The sequence below is a fragment of the Metopolophium dirhodum genome, chromosome 3 (genome assembly GCF_019925205.1).
Source record: "Metopolophium dirhodum isolate CAU chromosome 3, ASM1992520v1, whole genome shotgun sequence".
NCBI lineage: Eukaryota > Metazoa > Arthropoda > Insecta > Hemiptera > Aphididae > Metopolophium > Metopolophium dirhodum.
In genome coordinates this window covers 27,588,574-27,603,975 of record NC_083562.1, presented here as the reverse complement: position 1 = coordinate 27,603,975, position 15,402 = coordinate 27,588,574, and the positions used below count along the sequence as shown (strand labels likewise).

Sequence of the window (15,402 nt, the reverse complement as noted above, 5' to 3'; positions counted from 1 at the left end):
ATAAAGACGAAATACATGTGTGTACAACGTCATAAAGTAAGTCATAAGACAACAAAATATAATATATATCAATTAAAATACAACCATTTAACTTATAACAGTGTACAGTTCGAACTTTCTAGTCTAACTTATTTGGGACTATAGGGGTTGTCACTGTTGTCAGATTATTGAGATTTGAGGGTTTGGCAGGAAAGTTTCTCGCCAGTCTGAGTGAGCGAGTGAATTCCAAATCGATGTTTGATCCGGTCAATTATTTCCTATATATTATATATATACAAATCTTTTCAAAGTATGTTTCACAAAACGCATATTATGTTACAATATATATCAGCTGTAACTAAATTTGGTGTAAGTAATTATATGTTTATTGAAAATCCTTGGTCATTCAACATGGAATCCCCTCCAAAAACCTTTGTTCGTCGATTATAATATCATTATTCAAAGATTTCCAATTAAATGACCCACTTGTCGCGGATAGTTTTATGTAGGTACCTAATAAAAAAACCAAATCTTTTCGTTTAACATATATTTTAGTAAGTAAGGTAAAAACTATCATAATATTTGACTTTTTTTCACTGGTCTACATTATATTATCATAAGTATTTACATTGATGACATTTATATCATTCATAGTTCTACTTACGTCAGTATTAGGTATATATAGGACAGCTGGTGTTTATACTTAAATTAATAAGTAATTATATATATAAATCATTTCAGTATAACATGTCAAGGTTATTGCACATATTTAGCGGAGATGGGAAATTATATTTTTCCTTTTTAAGATCGTAATTGGAGCGAGACGAGCTGATGGCATCTCAGAGATTAGTTTTTGTCTTGTGTGACTACACGGTATAAACTTTTTTATGTTTACGGTCAATTTTAATAATTTGAAATTAAAAAAAAAAAATGATTTAAAAGGTTTGTTATACAGACTTATCTTATTTTAGATTTGGTTACTATTAGGAGAGCAAGACATAGTGTAAATATGTTATTCGAAATGCATTGAATTATTTGAATTCATCAGAGCCTATTAGATTCTGATAAAATTGAGCGATATAGGCAGTGGTTTTGCAATAATATATTGTTTTTTGTTATTGTCGTCACCTGTTAGAGTAGAAAAAAATACAAAACGTCAATATTGAGGCTAATTTTTAGTAAAAAAAGTAATCTAGTTAGCACTTGGGTGGTTAAAATTAAAAACTAGTAATAAATTAGAAAAATTAACAACAACAATTCTTAGTCATTGGTTTTTTTTGTTGTAGTTCATTAAAAAAAAATTCCATAGACCGGTAAGTTTTAATATTTCAAATATGAATATTGATTATGAATACTAATAATAGTATTTATAATCAATAATATTAGGTTCTATTTTATAGTCGTGATATAATTTTAGATTCTGAACGAAGCGATGAATGTATTAATTGTATAATGATGTGTTTTTTTTTAATTTTTAATTTTTGTGTCTGTCATCACTTTTTAGGACAGTAAAAGTGCTTGGATTTTCTTTAACAGTAACTTCTCTGATAGGAAAGTGAAACTAGTTGGTACTTTGGAAAGTCAAAAGTAAAAATTTCCCAGTAGTTTTCAAAAACGAAGTGAAAAACAAAAGAAAAATTAAGGAAAAACGGGAATTTTTACGCAAAATCTGTTTTTGAGAAAATTGATTTTGTTTTTTGGTGTAACTCTAAAACAAATTAACGTATATACATGAGACATTTTCACTGGTTGTTTATATTTGCATTTTCTATACACGATAAAATTTTAAAAATATTTTGATTTGTTTTGAACTGTTTAGGAACATTTTCAGTTTCCAATTTTATTAGTATTTTTGTCTATGGATGTCAATAAAACTTTATTTGTTGGGTAAAAAAACTTGAAAAATTAATAAATGGCTCCTACTATATTATTACTATGATATTTGAAAAATATTAAAAATCCTTAGTCACAGTTTTTATTTATAAGCATTTAAAGTTCAAATCTTGGCAAAATACTGGAAAATCACGAAAATTAACAAATTATTTTGTGTTGAGAATTCATAAAATTTTTTCCTTTTAAATCTAAGATTTTAAAAAGTAATACAAGATTATCCATAAGTTTGTCTACCTTTATCAAAAAAATAAATGTATACCTACAAAGAAAATCAAATTAAATTTTTATGAGCAGTCGAAATTCATATTTTTACAACATTTGATATTTAGTATTTACTCGATATCTCGTGTAACGATTTTCTTATTTTGTAGTAATTAAAAAACGTATGACTTTAAACACTAAGGAAAAACGGGAATTTTTGCTCAAAATCTGTTTTTGAGAAAATCGATTTTGGTTTTTGGTGTAACTCTAAAACAAATGAACTATGAACGTATATACAAATGTATATACATGACATTTTCACTGGTTGTTTATATTTGCATTTTCTATACACGATAAAAATTTGAAAATAATTTGACTCTTTTTGAGCTGTTTACGGACATTGTTAGTTTTCATTTTTTTAAATTTTTTTTTCTATAAATATTAATAAAATTTTATTTGTTGGGTAAAAAAGCGTGAAAATTTAATATAAGACTCCTGATATATCGTTCTAATAGCAGTTGAAAAATATGAAAAATACATAGGCACAATTTTTTTTATAAGCATTTAAAGTTCAAATTTTGACAACATTTATCAAATTTAAAATTTAATAATTATTTTGTAGTTAAAAATGTATAAAATGTTCAATTTTTATAGCTAAAGATTGAAAACTGAAAACAAGGCTCCACGTAAATAGGTTATTTATAAATTACTTTATTTACAATAATATCATCAAATATACTTGGTAATATTATAGGCTGACTGACTGTTTTCGCTCAGAATCGTATTTCTTATATAATGATATCATATCATTGAATTCAAATTTAACACCATCCATTACAGTGGCCCACTTGTAACCTACTGTACAGCAGAGCGACATCCACTTACCCACCTTTTTTAATTTTAATTTAGTTTAACCTTGCTGTCTATAAAACGATAAAACCTCTCTACATTTATTGTTTAATCATTAACGTTTGCAGAATTTTTTTATAACTATTCTTAAGTTTATACAATTTTTTCACTAGGTTTTTGTTTTTGCCATATAAGTGCTCAGGACTATCTTTGCTTTTATTTTAAATAATTTTTCTCAAAAATCATTAATATAAAAATATTTTTATGTTTTTAAAATCATTTTACTAGTCACAGGACTGCTATTCTTTTTATTAAAACTTATTTTATTTATTCTAAAGTTGATTAAATTGTTTTTGCATTTATAAAATATTTTTGCCTGTACGTGGCCACCGTACTCTCCACTTAATTGTATTTTGTCTTAAAATAGGTTTTTATGTGGGTACTCTTAATTTTTTTGTAAAGGTAATTTGCAATTATAAACTATAGTTTTTATAATAGAGGCATTTTGTATCACATTTTAAATCATTTGACAAAGAAAAAATTATTTTATTAACATGATTATTATTATTATATTATTATATCGAAAGAAATTCGAAAATTATTCACATTAGGAGTCGATAGTATTGATCTACTCGTCATTGAATGACTGTTATGGATATGTTAAATTTAATTCAATGATGAATCATTGAATACGAGAAAAGAATTCTAGTGTTGACAGACCGGTCAGCCTATTATAACACGTTATAAATTATAAATATGCAATAGTTTAAAATTGTTCAAATTATATTTAAAATATCATTGTGTATAATAAAATATGTATATAAGTACCCACAAACAATTATTTTGAATTAGGTTCAATATAATAAAAATTATTATTCTTTGTTTAAATATATAATTTTGTTAAAATTTGAACTTTAAATGTTTATTAGAAAATGTTGTTTTGGTAGTAGTAGGTACTTATATAGTTTTTTTAGGTTACAGTATCAACTAATCACGTGAAACTTTGTAAATTTTCAACCCTTAGGCTATACAAATTAAAAATTTTATTAATTATTAGATAAAAAATAATTTGAAAATGTTCGTGATTTTCACAAATTGATATAATATTTGAACTGCCATGCTTGGAAAATAAAATTGCGTCCAAATATTTTTAATATTTTTAAATGTTTATAAATATCCAATTTTTTCTAAATTTAAACTTCAGATAAGCACAACAAATATTTGTAGATTTGCTCTAAACTTTTTACTAGAATAATATTCATGTAAGAAAAATGAATATATACCTAAAATATTCTATTACATTTTTAATATTTTTTAATTTAAATTTAATACTACAAAATAATTAGAATATTTTTGGTAATTTAGCATTTTGTTGAATTTCGAAAAATTTTGAACTTCAAACGATTATAAAAAAATTGTTGTAACGATGTTTTTTTTTTTATTATAACTATTATATATAATATATGTAACTACTATGTAACTATAGTTAATATATATGTGAATAACTTATGTGGAACCTAGTAATACATTTTAATCTTTTTTACCCAAAAACAAAAATCGTAACATACATAAATCAAAAATAAAGCTAAAAATGTCTTAAATTTAAAATACCTATAAATACCATCAAAATAATCAAAATCTGTCATGTAAAATAATTGCTAATATGAATTTATAGTATTCGATGAAAATCTCTAGACGCTTATATTCTGTTATTCATTTTTGAGTTCCAACAAAAAACTAAATCAATTTTGACAAAAACTGGTTTTGAGTAAAAATGTCAGTTTTTCTTTGTTTTTAATTTTTCTTGTTACCGGTTATTTTGTAAAGAATTGAGAATCTTTTACGAAGACCCTTCGGCCTTCAAAGTACCAACTAGATCCAATCCCAGAAGCTAAAACTTATAGGTATGGTATAGATTGTTTGTAAAATAATTGCATAGGCATACGTATACGAAACAAAAATGTAAATAGTTCATAATTTTTATTTATTTCAATTATTGATGCTCTATATATTTTTTATGTACCTACTACTAATTACTATACAATAAACTTTATACACACTAACAATTTATTTATGTATTTATTTATACACTAACAATAAACTTTAAATACATCTAGTCATAAGATTGATTTTTATTTTTTCAGTATAACGTTCACTTTTAACCCAGATTTAGCAAACTTTTCCAGTAGGTATATCAGCAGAGCACCATACGCCAATATGGTTCTATACTTCAAAACAACAGTACAACACTTAAATAATTGCAGACCTTCAACTGAAGTTACAGACAGTCTCGTGCCATTACAGGTGAGTGGTAGGTAAATATAGTATATTACACTAATTTTTAATAATGTATAACTAAATCCGTAAAATTACGATTTCTGTAACTGACATTGAACCAGACCGAACATTACAATTAATCAACCGTTTATGATATATAATATACATATTTATATATTAGGTATTATAATTATAGTTAGGTATATAACTGCAGTATAATATGCAATATTATATTCAGATATTTCATAATATATAAGTAGGTAGTATACCTACTACTTAACTATAGGTATAGCCGTATAGGTACCTATAATACACTCTGATGTATACACTCTAATGGTTTTTTAGAACATTATAATTATTTATTTTTAAAGTAAGGTACCTACGTATTAATACAAAAAAATATATTAAAATGATCGCAAGATCGCAGCTAGTACAATTCATGAACATTGCAAAATGTACCATAACATGTGTGCGTACGCCGTATTATGTGTAAAATAGGTACTGTTTGTGAAATCCAACAGTTTCATTATCTATAATAATTAATTTAAAAACATAACAATGTCATAGATTCCAGTGTTAGTTTGGAAATTTACTTAAAACTTATGTGGTTGACTGAAATAGCTGGATTGAATGATTGATCCACGTATAATATTATAATTAGGTGCGTCTATAATCTGCATAAGATCTGTAGGAGATCTGCAGACTGCGTGTCTGCATTCATGAGAATGTATATTTATAATATAGAGAGGAAAAATTCGCATTTGTATTCCTTAACCCTGTGAATCTTATAAAAAACAGAATTATAATATGTCCATTATTTCATCAATGGATAAACATTGCCTATCATTGTTCTCATGGATCATTCTGTATGTCAAAGTCAATTAGACGTTTTTGAATAACAATAAAATAACAAAATCGCTACATGAGAAATCGAGTGAATATCCAATATTGTAAAAATATGAACTTCAAACGCTCATAAAAATTTAATTTGACTTTCTTGTAGACATTTTTTTTTTTTGATAATGGTAGATAAACGTATGGATAATCTTGTATTATATTTTCAAGTCTTAGATTGAAAAAGAAAAATTTTTTATGAATTCTCAACTCAAAATAATTTGCTAATTTTCGTGATTTTTTCGTATTTTGTCAATATTTAAACTTTAAATGCTTATAAATAAAAACTGTGACTAAGGATTTTTAATTTTTTTCATCTGCCTTTGAAACAATAACCTAGGAGCCTTCTATTAAATTTTCAAGATTTTTTACCCAACAGATAAAATGTTATTGATATTTATAGAAAAAAAAACTAAAAAAAATGGAAACTGAAAATGTCCGTAAACAGCTCAAAATAAGTCAAAATATTTGGAAAATGTTATAGAAAATGCTAATATAAACATTCAGTCAAAATGTCATGTACCTACGGTCATTTGTTAAAGATTTACATCAAAAACCAAAATCGATTTTCTCAAAAACAGATTTTGCGTAAAAATTCCTATTTTCCCTCAATTTTTCTTTTGTTTTTCACGGAGCTTTTGAAAACTACTGGGAAATTTTTACTTTTGACCCCCCAAAGTACCAACTAGATTCACTTTCCTACCAGAAAAGATGTTGAAGAAAATCTAAGCATTTTTACTGTCCTAAAAGGTGATGACGGACACAAAATAAAAATAATAAAAAAACACACATGATTGTAAAATCAATACATTCATCGTTCCACTCAGAATCTAAAAATGATTCTGTGTAAATTGCGTTTTGTCTATATTGTAAGTGGGCCAGAGAGAGAGAACTAACAGTGCGCTGACATTTTTTTAGTATTTTTGATGTAATTGATTCATATCGATTGCCGACCAGTTTTCAAACTATAAATTAATAATACTTTTTGGGTTATAACTATAATTTAAATATTTGATTATGCTATTTATATTTATACAATACTAGCTGATCCCGCTGGCACTTCGTTGCCCGTTAAATGTACCAATTCTATATGACTCAAACTTTGTTCAATTCGTTATTTAATATTCGGTGTATGGTGTATGGTGTTCAAAATTTATCTTAACTTTTCTGTTGCCCGGAATAAAAATTCTGATTCGCAGCAGTATATTATCAGGTAGGCAATCTACCTGCGGTAGATCGCTGACCCCGTGCTGTTTGTACGTAAATGTATGATTTAACTCTAAAGTATCAAAATTTTACCGAGTTTGTCATTTTTACTTAATTCCACCTTCGGAGGATTAATATAATCAATCAATACAATTTTGAGATTTACGATAGAAATTTTTGTTTTTTAATGATTGCTATGGGTTATATATTATATAGATAAAAATAATTGTGTAGACGTTGTTGTTGTTTTTGGCCATGTCGCCAGGTGTGCACTTAAGAGGCCATAACTCCGGAACCAATTATCCCACAGCGTACAAACTTCACAGAAACCATCTACATATCAATCTTAATATGCCCTGAAATTTTTATCAAAATCGGCTTGGTGGATCTTGAGTTATAAAATGTATTCAAAATGTACACTAATTTATATATATATAGATACCTTTAATATATTAATTATATAATGAATTATAGTAGGTTTATTTAAATTTATTGTAGCACGAAGTACAAAGTACTACAAACACGGAACAATGGACATCACACCAGTTGTACAGAATTCAGAATTGGACATGGACATTGGACCACAGAATAGCTATAATAATTATTCTGTGTTGGGCCATAGATAAAAGATAAAGAGTATTATAATTTATTCATTTTATTATGATAACACCAAAGACACACCATAAATTGATGTGTTATCATAATTCATAATAAAATGAATAAATTATAATAATATATTTTTTACTCCACGAAACAATAATATTATCTCTCTGTGTTGCCGACTTTTTTAGAGGTTATGTTGTTAAACTTTTGTTATCGTCTAATTGTACTGTTTTGCTACTGAACTACTCTTTATAGTCAATAGTGTCTTCGATCGACTTCTGTCTTGTTTAGAATTTGGATATCCATTATCCATAAACTATTATCGAATATTATATTTATTTTTATTCAGTATTTCATAATTGGTTGGAACTACTATTCGCCGAATACATTTGCCTATTAATATTCGATTGTTCGTCTTTCAAAACCAATGGTTCGTGGTAGTGGACGTATCGGTATGAATAGATTTCCACCATCGTTAGCCGGACCAATGGTTCCTCCATTTATGTCCCGTAGAGTGCCAAGACATCCTTTCGATATCGTCCTTTGCGAAGGGGCTTTCCCTCGAGTGAAGCCTGGCGCTCATACTACAGAGGAGTCGGCTTTCAATGCTGTAAGTGCAAATCCATAGTCTTGCAACTGTTTGCAATGTACACATTTTGAATAGGTATTATTGTATTATTTATTTACTCTTCAGGCTTTGCTGAAAAGGGCGCAGGTGTTGACACCCACTCCCGAAGACCATTCATCCTTATTGGGAGTTGTTACCAAGATACAGTCTATACTGGATAATATTATTATATCCCCAGGAAAAACTGAAGTATCTGTAAGTTTATTGTTACAGTATAAATTTTAAATTATTCTCAATTTGTAATATTATATTATTATGTTTACATAACAGATAGAAGAGGTTAGAGTAGTTGGATCTTTTAAAAAAGCTACTATTATGAAGGGCCATACTGTGGCTGACATAGTGGTTATTTTTAAAACTTTACCTACTAAAGAGAGCGTAATCTCTTTGTCTCAAAGAATTATAGCAGACTTCAGAGAAAACTATCCTACTGGTATGCAGATTGCTGATGGTTGGTTTAGAATTTCATTATTAATTTTTTATGATGTTTATTGTTCATATTTGGTATATTTGTTTTTTATTATTATTTTTAGATGTTTTGATGGCTCCAGACAGCACTGGTTTTGATGTTATTTCATCACAAGGTACTGTACGCATACTAATTTCCACGATATCTACAAATTTAAAGAAGCTTACGTCTGGCCTACACTTAGATTCAAATGCAATGAAACTACATATGGGTGCAATACGCCATAGGTGATTTTCTATTAAAATATTTAGTGTGTTTACCGTTTAGTTTCATATAATATCATATAATTTAGTAATTTTTTTCCAGAATTGCTTATTGATTTGTATAAATAATGCTATTAACTATTATACCTAGGTAAATAATAGATTGTAAGCAAGGCTCATGACAGCATTTGCATATATGTTTTTAGAGATCCAAGTATAGTAAAATATAAAATGCGTAGTTATATACTTAGGGATGAACACTGTTTACGCTTGTATTATAATTTTAAAGAGATATTAATATTTAAATTATCATGACATTTTTGTATTATTATTATTATTGTGTAAGTGTTAGTCAATTTGTTAATATTTTTGTCATAATTATGTTTGCCATTAAACACAATATTGTTTGATGCAGATTAATCAGTAAGTTGAAGCTGTTTGATAATTCAGTTAATAAGCAGCCCAAGCAGGTCCTATTATTGTAAAACATACAATTAATATTATTCAAGTTTCAAAGTATTATGTTATTAACATTTATTATTTTCTTTTCATTGTGTCTTGGAAATTACTTACTCAATTATATCCAACAGACAGTGTTACAATCTCATATACTCAAATATGTGTAGTATTTTTATTCACAAACTTAATTTTTCCACGTGAATGATTTTTTTAATAATGGCTGAAGATGAACTATCAATTTGGTTAAAATAAATTTGCAACTGACCCAAATGTCAAAAATATTTAATTTTTTCCTTATTTATCATTTTTATTGCATATTTAGGCACTTATTATAATATAATATTACTGTTGTTAAATGCATGTAAATGCTATTATAATATCCTTTTTTAGATTTTCAAAGTCATGAGCCCTGATTACCTTTGTTAACTGTAACTGTTTTTATATTTATTATTTGAATACTAACATTTTTAATAACAATGTCAATATCAACTAAATCTTTTTCTTTGTTTATTTGTAGCCGATGGTTTGATGACAATGCCTCTCATTCATCAAATAAGATGCTTGTTAGGCTTCTTAAAGATTTACGCAACCGTTTTACCGGGCTAAAATGTTTAAATCCATGGATGATAGACTTATTGGTTAGTTTGAAACTTAAAAAATAAAAAATCCGCTAAAAGACAATTTTTGCAATAATTTAAGAAACTAACACATTTTTAAATATTGTTTAGGCTCATCGTTCATTGTTAAACAACAAACAAACATTACCCATTCAGATAGCATACAGGAGAGTCATACAACTACTAGCTGGTGGGCTATTTCTTCCTGGTTCAGCTGGAATAATAGATCCCTGCGAAAGTGGTAACATTAGAATTCAAACATTACTATCATTGGAACAGCAAGACTTACTGTGCATGACTGCACAACATTTAGTTCGTGTGATGGCTCATGGTGGTTTTATTGCTGTACTAAATGGAAACGATAGTATGTAAAACCTATTATCATGTATATTAACTGTAAATTTTATTTTTAACTTTTTTTCTTCAGATATTCTAAAATTGAAATCTATTAACGGCATTGTTTTTGAAGACTTGCAAAAAGCATATGAGAAACAAGAAGAGATGGTAGAAGATGTTGATGCTACAAGTGCCGAAAATGAAGAAGTAGCTATGGAGAGTACATAAGTCAATAATTATAAATTAGTTTTTTAAAATTGTGATTTTCGGTGTATATATTTAATGTTTGTGTGTGTATTGAGTGTGCATATTTTCTACATATTCTTTTTTTCAATTCATTAGGAAGTTATCTAAACGATAATTGTATTTATACATTTAAGAACCTCATTTTTGTATAACTCTTTCATTAAATAAATTTCTTCTAAGGTACAACAGTTTGAAAACACAATTTTTTTATTGAATGTATTATAAAAACAAGAGTAATATAACATATTTAAAATGTGATTAAATTCACAACTTAGGTACAAATGTGACTAGATTTAATGACTAGATTAGTGTTTTTAGCAATATAATTTAAGGCGAGTAGTATTATTACAGTATTAATATAATATGATAAAAAAAAAAACCAACAATAATATTAATTTGTTTACTACCTCCTATAAACTAATTATAATGGAGTTATTTCATTAATTCAGCGAACAATGAAATATTTAATTATGACAACATACTATTCACCCGAAACTGGTGGTTATTATGTTGAAATCCATTCAGCACTTGTCTATTTTTTCTTTTTTATAATACACTTAGAGTATAATTGATGATTCCCGTCTATAGTGTATAATACCAGAATAAACTGAAACAAATAATAATAATATTTTATCAATCAACTGCTGCATAACACATTAACACAACTTTTGTCTATATCTGCCTAGTGTGGTGTGCAGAGGGAATTGGAAAACAGATGGGAGTTATCGTTTCATTACGAGACATATTTCGCTGTATATAATTTTGTTTCTAAGTAATTGTTGTTGTAAGTAACTTAGTTATTGACGTCATGTCAACGACTGCAAACTTGTTTTCAATTGGTTTTTATTTTATGGTTGTGTTTTGAAGTAATATGATAGAAATATAAGTATCCATAATATTGTCATTAAGCTTGATTTATATATATTTTTTCAACGTTTTCTCGGCCTACAGACTCATGTCTCGATACTGATTAATACTATAATATATCCCCTTTGTCAAAGCCTAGAAGCATAAACAGCGCCTACAAGAATGATTAATTATATATACCTTTTATTTTTTACAATGGAATGTGTCATCCATGGCATCTATTGTTTTTTTTTTATTAGATACTTATTATGTCAATTAATATAGGTTCCAGATTGTAATAGTGAATATTTTTTATAAAAATAGAACATTTAATATAAGTACTAACAAGGCATTTATTTTGTTAATTACAGTCGTTATAAGTATAATGCCACGCACAGAAGAGAACCGATTGACAGATATTTTAAAACTATAAACAATCTCATGAAGGGTTAACAACAATTTATAAATGCCACACACAGAAGAGAACTGATCGACAGATATTTTAAAACTATAAACAATCTCACGAAGGGTTAACAACAATTTATAAATGACACATTTTTTTGTTAAAAAAAATAAGATCGTAGAAATGTTAGAAAAAGCACAAGACATCAAGCTCACCAGCTCAAAATGATTATGATAGGGTTCAATATGTTAAAATCATTCTTCACTTTATTTTTTATAATTAATAGCTAGGGTTTGGGACTTATACTAAACATTTTAAAAATATGCAATTACAATATTATTCAAACTTATGCAGATCATTTTTATAATAATTTGTTTTATAGTTATGAATAAAAGTGTATAATTAGGGTTTGGGACTTGTGCAATAAAAATGTTTGAAATATGCTATTATAATAACTAAAATATACAGTTAAAATTATAGGAGGGCAAGTTACAGAATGTATATGAAAATATGCCCTAATATGATAATAATAATTGTTAAAAATGCTAACATTTTTGTAAATATAACAAAATATTTAAAGGCAAACTTTGTACTTGATTTCACCATTTCACAAAATAATATTTTACCTAGAGATAATTATGATAAAAAAAATGCTAGAAGTCCTGAATGAACTGAATTGAATGCCTGAACCTATATTTTTATTTTAAGACCAATGTTTGGTACTTAATATTTCATTTATAGCTTATAGTGAAAATAAGTTTAGACTATTTATCTGATTTTGTATGAATATAAAATATAAGCTTTACATAATAATATACCATAATATTTACCATTTTATTTGCATGGATGATTGTTCTCTCCTATATCAATCATACTGCAAGCCATGTAAGAATTGTAGCTTGTTGACACTGGGACTCTGAATACCATTCCACTCGGCATACATATGCATAGTTTATATTGATGAGCAGCAAATTTGTTAGACAGTACTACTGGTAAATTTTGTACATCCAAGTAAATGCCCGCAGAACTCAGTACTACCGTACCATTTACCGATCTGAGAAATATATCTCCTTCGGCTGACCATTTTATTTTAGATCCATCAATGGTAGTTCCTTCATTACCTTTCAGCCGAGTATAGTTTGAAGATTTCAATGTTAGAGTTTCGTTTATTGGACTTACTATCCGATTAGTGTATACTGTGGCTACATCTAAGTGACGGACACCTTCTGGAAGTCCAAAGTTTGGAAATGATGTGGTAAAAATAGGATTTTCTGGATCTCCCACTGTGAATGAATTAATGTTTTTTACTTGTGTCTTAGTAAATCCAAGTTCAATAGCGGATTCCAAACCTAGAGGAAAAAAAAAATTCAGTTCACAATTTAAACCGCAGCTTATAATCTCTACCAGATTTGGACAACTTACTTTTATCTTCTGGGTTGACAACATGTATAAGTATATTGTCATTTTCACTCACCATTTCTAATGGTATATCTTTAAACCCTTCCATAATGCCATCAACTTTATATATATCGTCTAAATCTATATTGCCCATAAGTTTAGTCAGCTCGCTATCAGTTAAAAACTCTATACTCTCCATTCTAGTAGTGAATCGTAAGACGACCATTAGCATAATAGTGGCGCCTAAGCCAATAATTGCAACTACCATTAATGTCCATGTATAAATCCAAAAATACCAATTTGTAGCAACTAATAACCTGTAAAAAAATATATTAAAATTTAAAAACTATAATTTATTTACAGATTTTAGTTAGGTATACATCTATATGATAATATATTTTTGATTAACTTTGTAGCCGTTTCTTTTTTTACCTAACTATTCTCAACTCATTTATTTTTGTAGGCACTAAGATAATATACCTACTTTATAATAGAAAAAAAAATATTGGTATGCTTTATAAAAACAAAGTACTTACTACTTATAAAAGAACAGTTTACTAACTATAACTTTTAATTAAAATTGTACACAAGTACAACTAAGTAGGACCATAAAAAGTGATATGGAATTTGAAACCTCCCAACCAAGGCCATAACTAAAAAAAAAATTCAGGAGGAGGGAGGAGGTTCAACATTTTTTTAATATGAATCTGGACACTTATCATTTTTACGTTGAAAATATAAAAACTCTTGTTAATCAACCAACTACAAGGAGTCCGAAACCCCCCCAGTTAACGCTTTGTACATAACCATTTATTAATAATTAATGTCTAATGACCATAGGCACAAATTGGCTAAATTTTTTGGGGGGACTCAAGCCAGCCTCATAGGCTATATTGCTTAGTACCATAGAATATAAAAATTAGTACTAATTACTAGATTTTTACCTGGGGGGACTTAGTGCCCCCAAGTCCCCCCCCCCTATTTGTGCCAATGCTAATGACATTACATTATGAAAAGATACTTTCTCATTCATTATTAATTTAGGTTGTCTATCACCATAATAACTATTTTTAAATAGGTAACTCTTGGAATTTTTTTGCTAAAAGATATTTTAAACATAATAAATTTGGTCAATAAATATAAATTTTAATATTCTAAACCGAAGGGGAATAATTCAATAATAACACAACATAAACATAAAATGCATGTTCATTGTTTATGAATACATTAATACCTAAACAATTAATAAAGTATAATAGGTATCATAAATTAGTAGTACAATTTATGAACTCAAATATTTGATGAAATATGTCAATATTAATGAATAAAATTATTTTTTACAAGAATTTTTATAACTATTATGTAGTATAAGAACAATATAATCAAGATCTAGGCATCTATTCAAATAATTTACAATCATAATATATTCAGTATTAATTACTTTATTATAAACTATAATATGGTTTTAGCCGTTTTAGGTATAAAACTAACCAGTAACCGTACTACACATTTATTAATATATAAAGTGGAATAAAAATAATGTTAGGTAAGAGTATACATAAACTTATAGTAATCTATTAAAAATAGTTTAGGTAGTTGGATTTCCTGAATAACATTAACCTATTTTAACATGAGTCTATCATTTAGAATACATTTGCCTAAATGTACATTTCCATAACTCACCAGTCGTTTTCTTCCGTCTTGCTTTGTTTCTTTGATGGTTTTATCAGACGGTTGGGCAACAATAAATTTTGTGACGCCACATTTTTCAAATTTTTCATCATTTTTAACAACAACTAATTTATTGTACCTATTTAACAATTTTTTTATAAATAAATAATAATATTGTATTATTGTTATCAAATTATCACTAGAATATATTTTGTTACTTCTTA

General features: G+C 27.1%; 2 protein-coding genes across 2 annotated transcripts; one reads left to right on the top strand and one right to left on the bottom strand.

Moving 5' to 3' along the window:
* Positions 1–7,907: 7,907 nt before the first annotated feature.
* Positions 7,908–11,048, top strand: LOC132940107 (interleukin enhancer-binding factor 2 homolog). Its single transcript, XM_061007527.1, has 7 exons — positions 7,908–8,512; positions 8,597–8,725; positions 8,801–8,981; positions 9,064–9,226; positions 10,179–10,299; positions 10,390–10,642; positions 10,706–11,048. Exons 1-7 carry the CDS (start codon positions 8,330–8,332, stop codon positions 10,840–10,842), a joined length of 1,167 nt encoding a protein of 388 aa, XP_060863510.1. The 5' UTR covers positions 7,908–8,329; the 3' UTR covers positions 10,843–11,048.
* A 1-nt stretch (position 11,049) lies between these two features.
* LOC132940108 (beta-sarcoglycan) lies at positions 11,050–15,363 on the bottom strand. The gene is made up of 4 exons (XM_061007528.1): positions 15,191–15,363; positions 13,532–13,824; positions 12,940–13,458; positions 11,050–11,467 (listed from the first exon to the last, which is right to left on the bottom strand). Exons 1-3 carry the CDS (start codon positions 15,289–15,291, stop codon positions 12,944–12,946), a joined length of 909 nt encoding a protein of 302 aa, XP_060863511.1. The 5' UTR covers positions 15,292–15,363; the 3' UTR covers positions 11,050–11,467; positions 12,940–12,943.
* Between the last annotated feature and the right edge of the window lie 39 nt (positions 15,364–15,402).

Coding starts and splice junctions, on each gene's coding strand:
- LOC132940107 (XM_061007527.1), top strand. CDS start 8,330: ATGGTTCGTGGTAGTGGACGTATCGGTATGAATAGATTTCCACCATCG. Junction 8,726..8,800: donor CAGGAAAAACTGAAGTATCT/GTAAGTTTATTG, acceptor TTTACATAACAG/ATAGAAGAGGTTAGAGTAGT. Junction 10,643..10,705: donor TGTACTAAATGGAAACGATA/GTATGTAAAACC, acceptor TTTTTTCTTCAG/ATATTCTAAAATTGAAATCT.
- LOC132940108 (XM_061007528.1), bottom strand. CDS start 15,291: ATGATGAAAAATTTGAAAAATGTGGCGTCACAAAATTTATTGTTGCCC. Junction 13,825..15,190: donor AAGACGGAAGAAAACGACTG/GTGAGTTATGGA, acceptor ATTTTTTTACAG/GTTATTAGTTGCTACAAATT. Junction 13,459..13,531: donor TGTCAACCCAGAAGATAAAA/GTAAGTTGTCCA, acceptor TTTTTCCTCTAG/GTTTGGAATCCGCTATTGAA.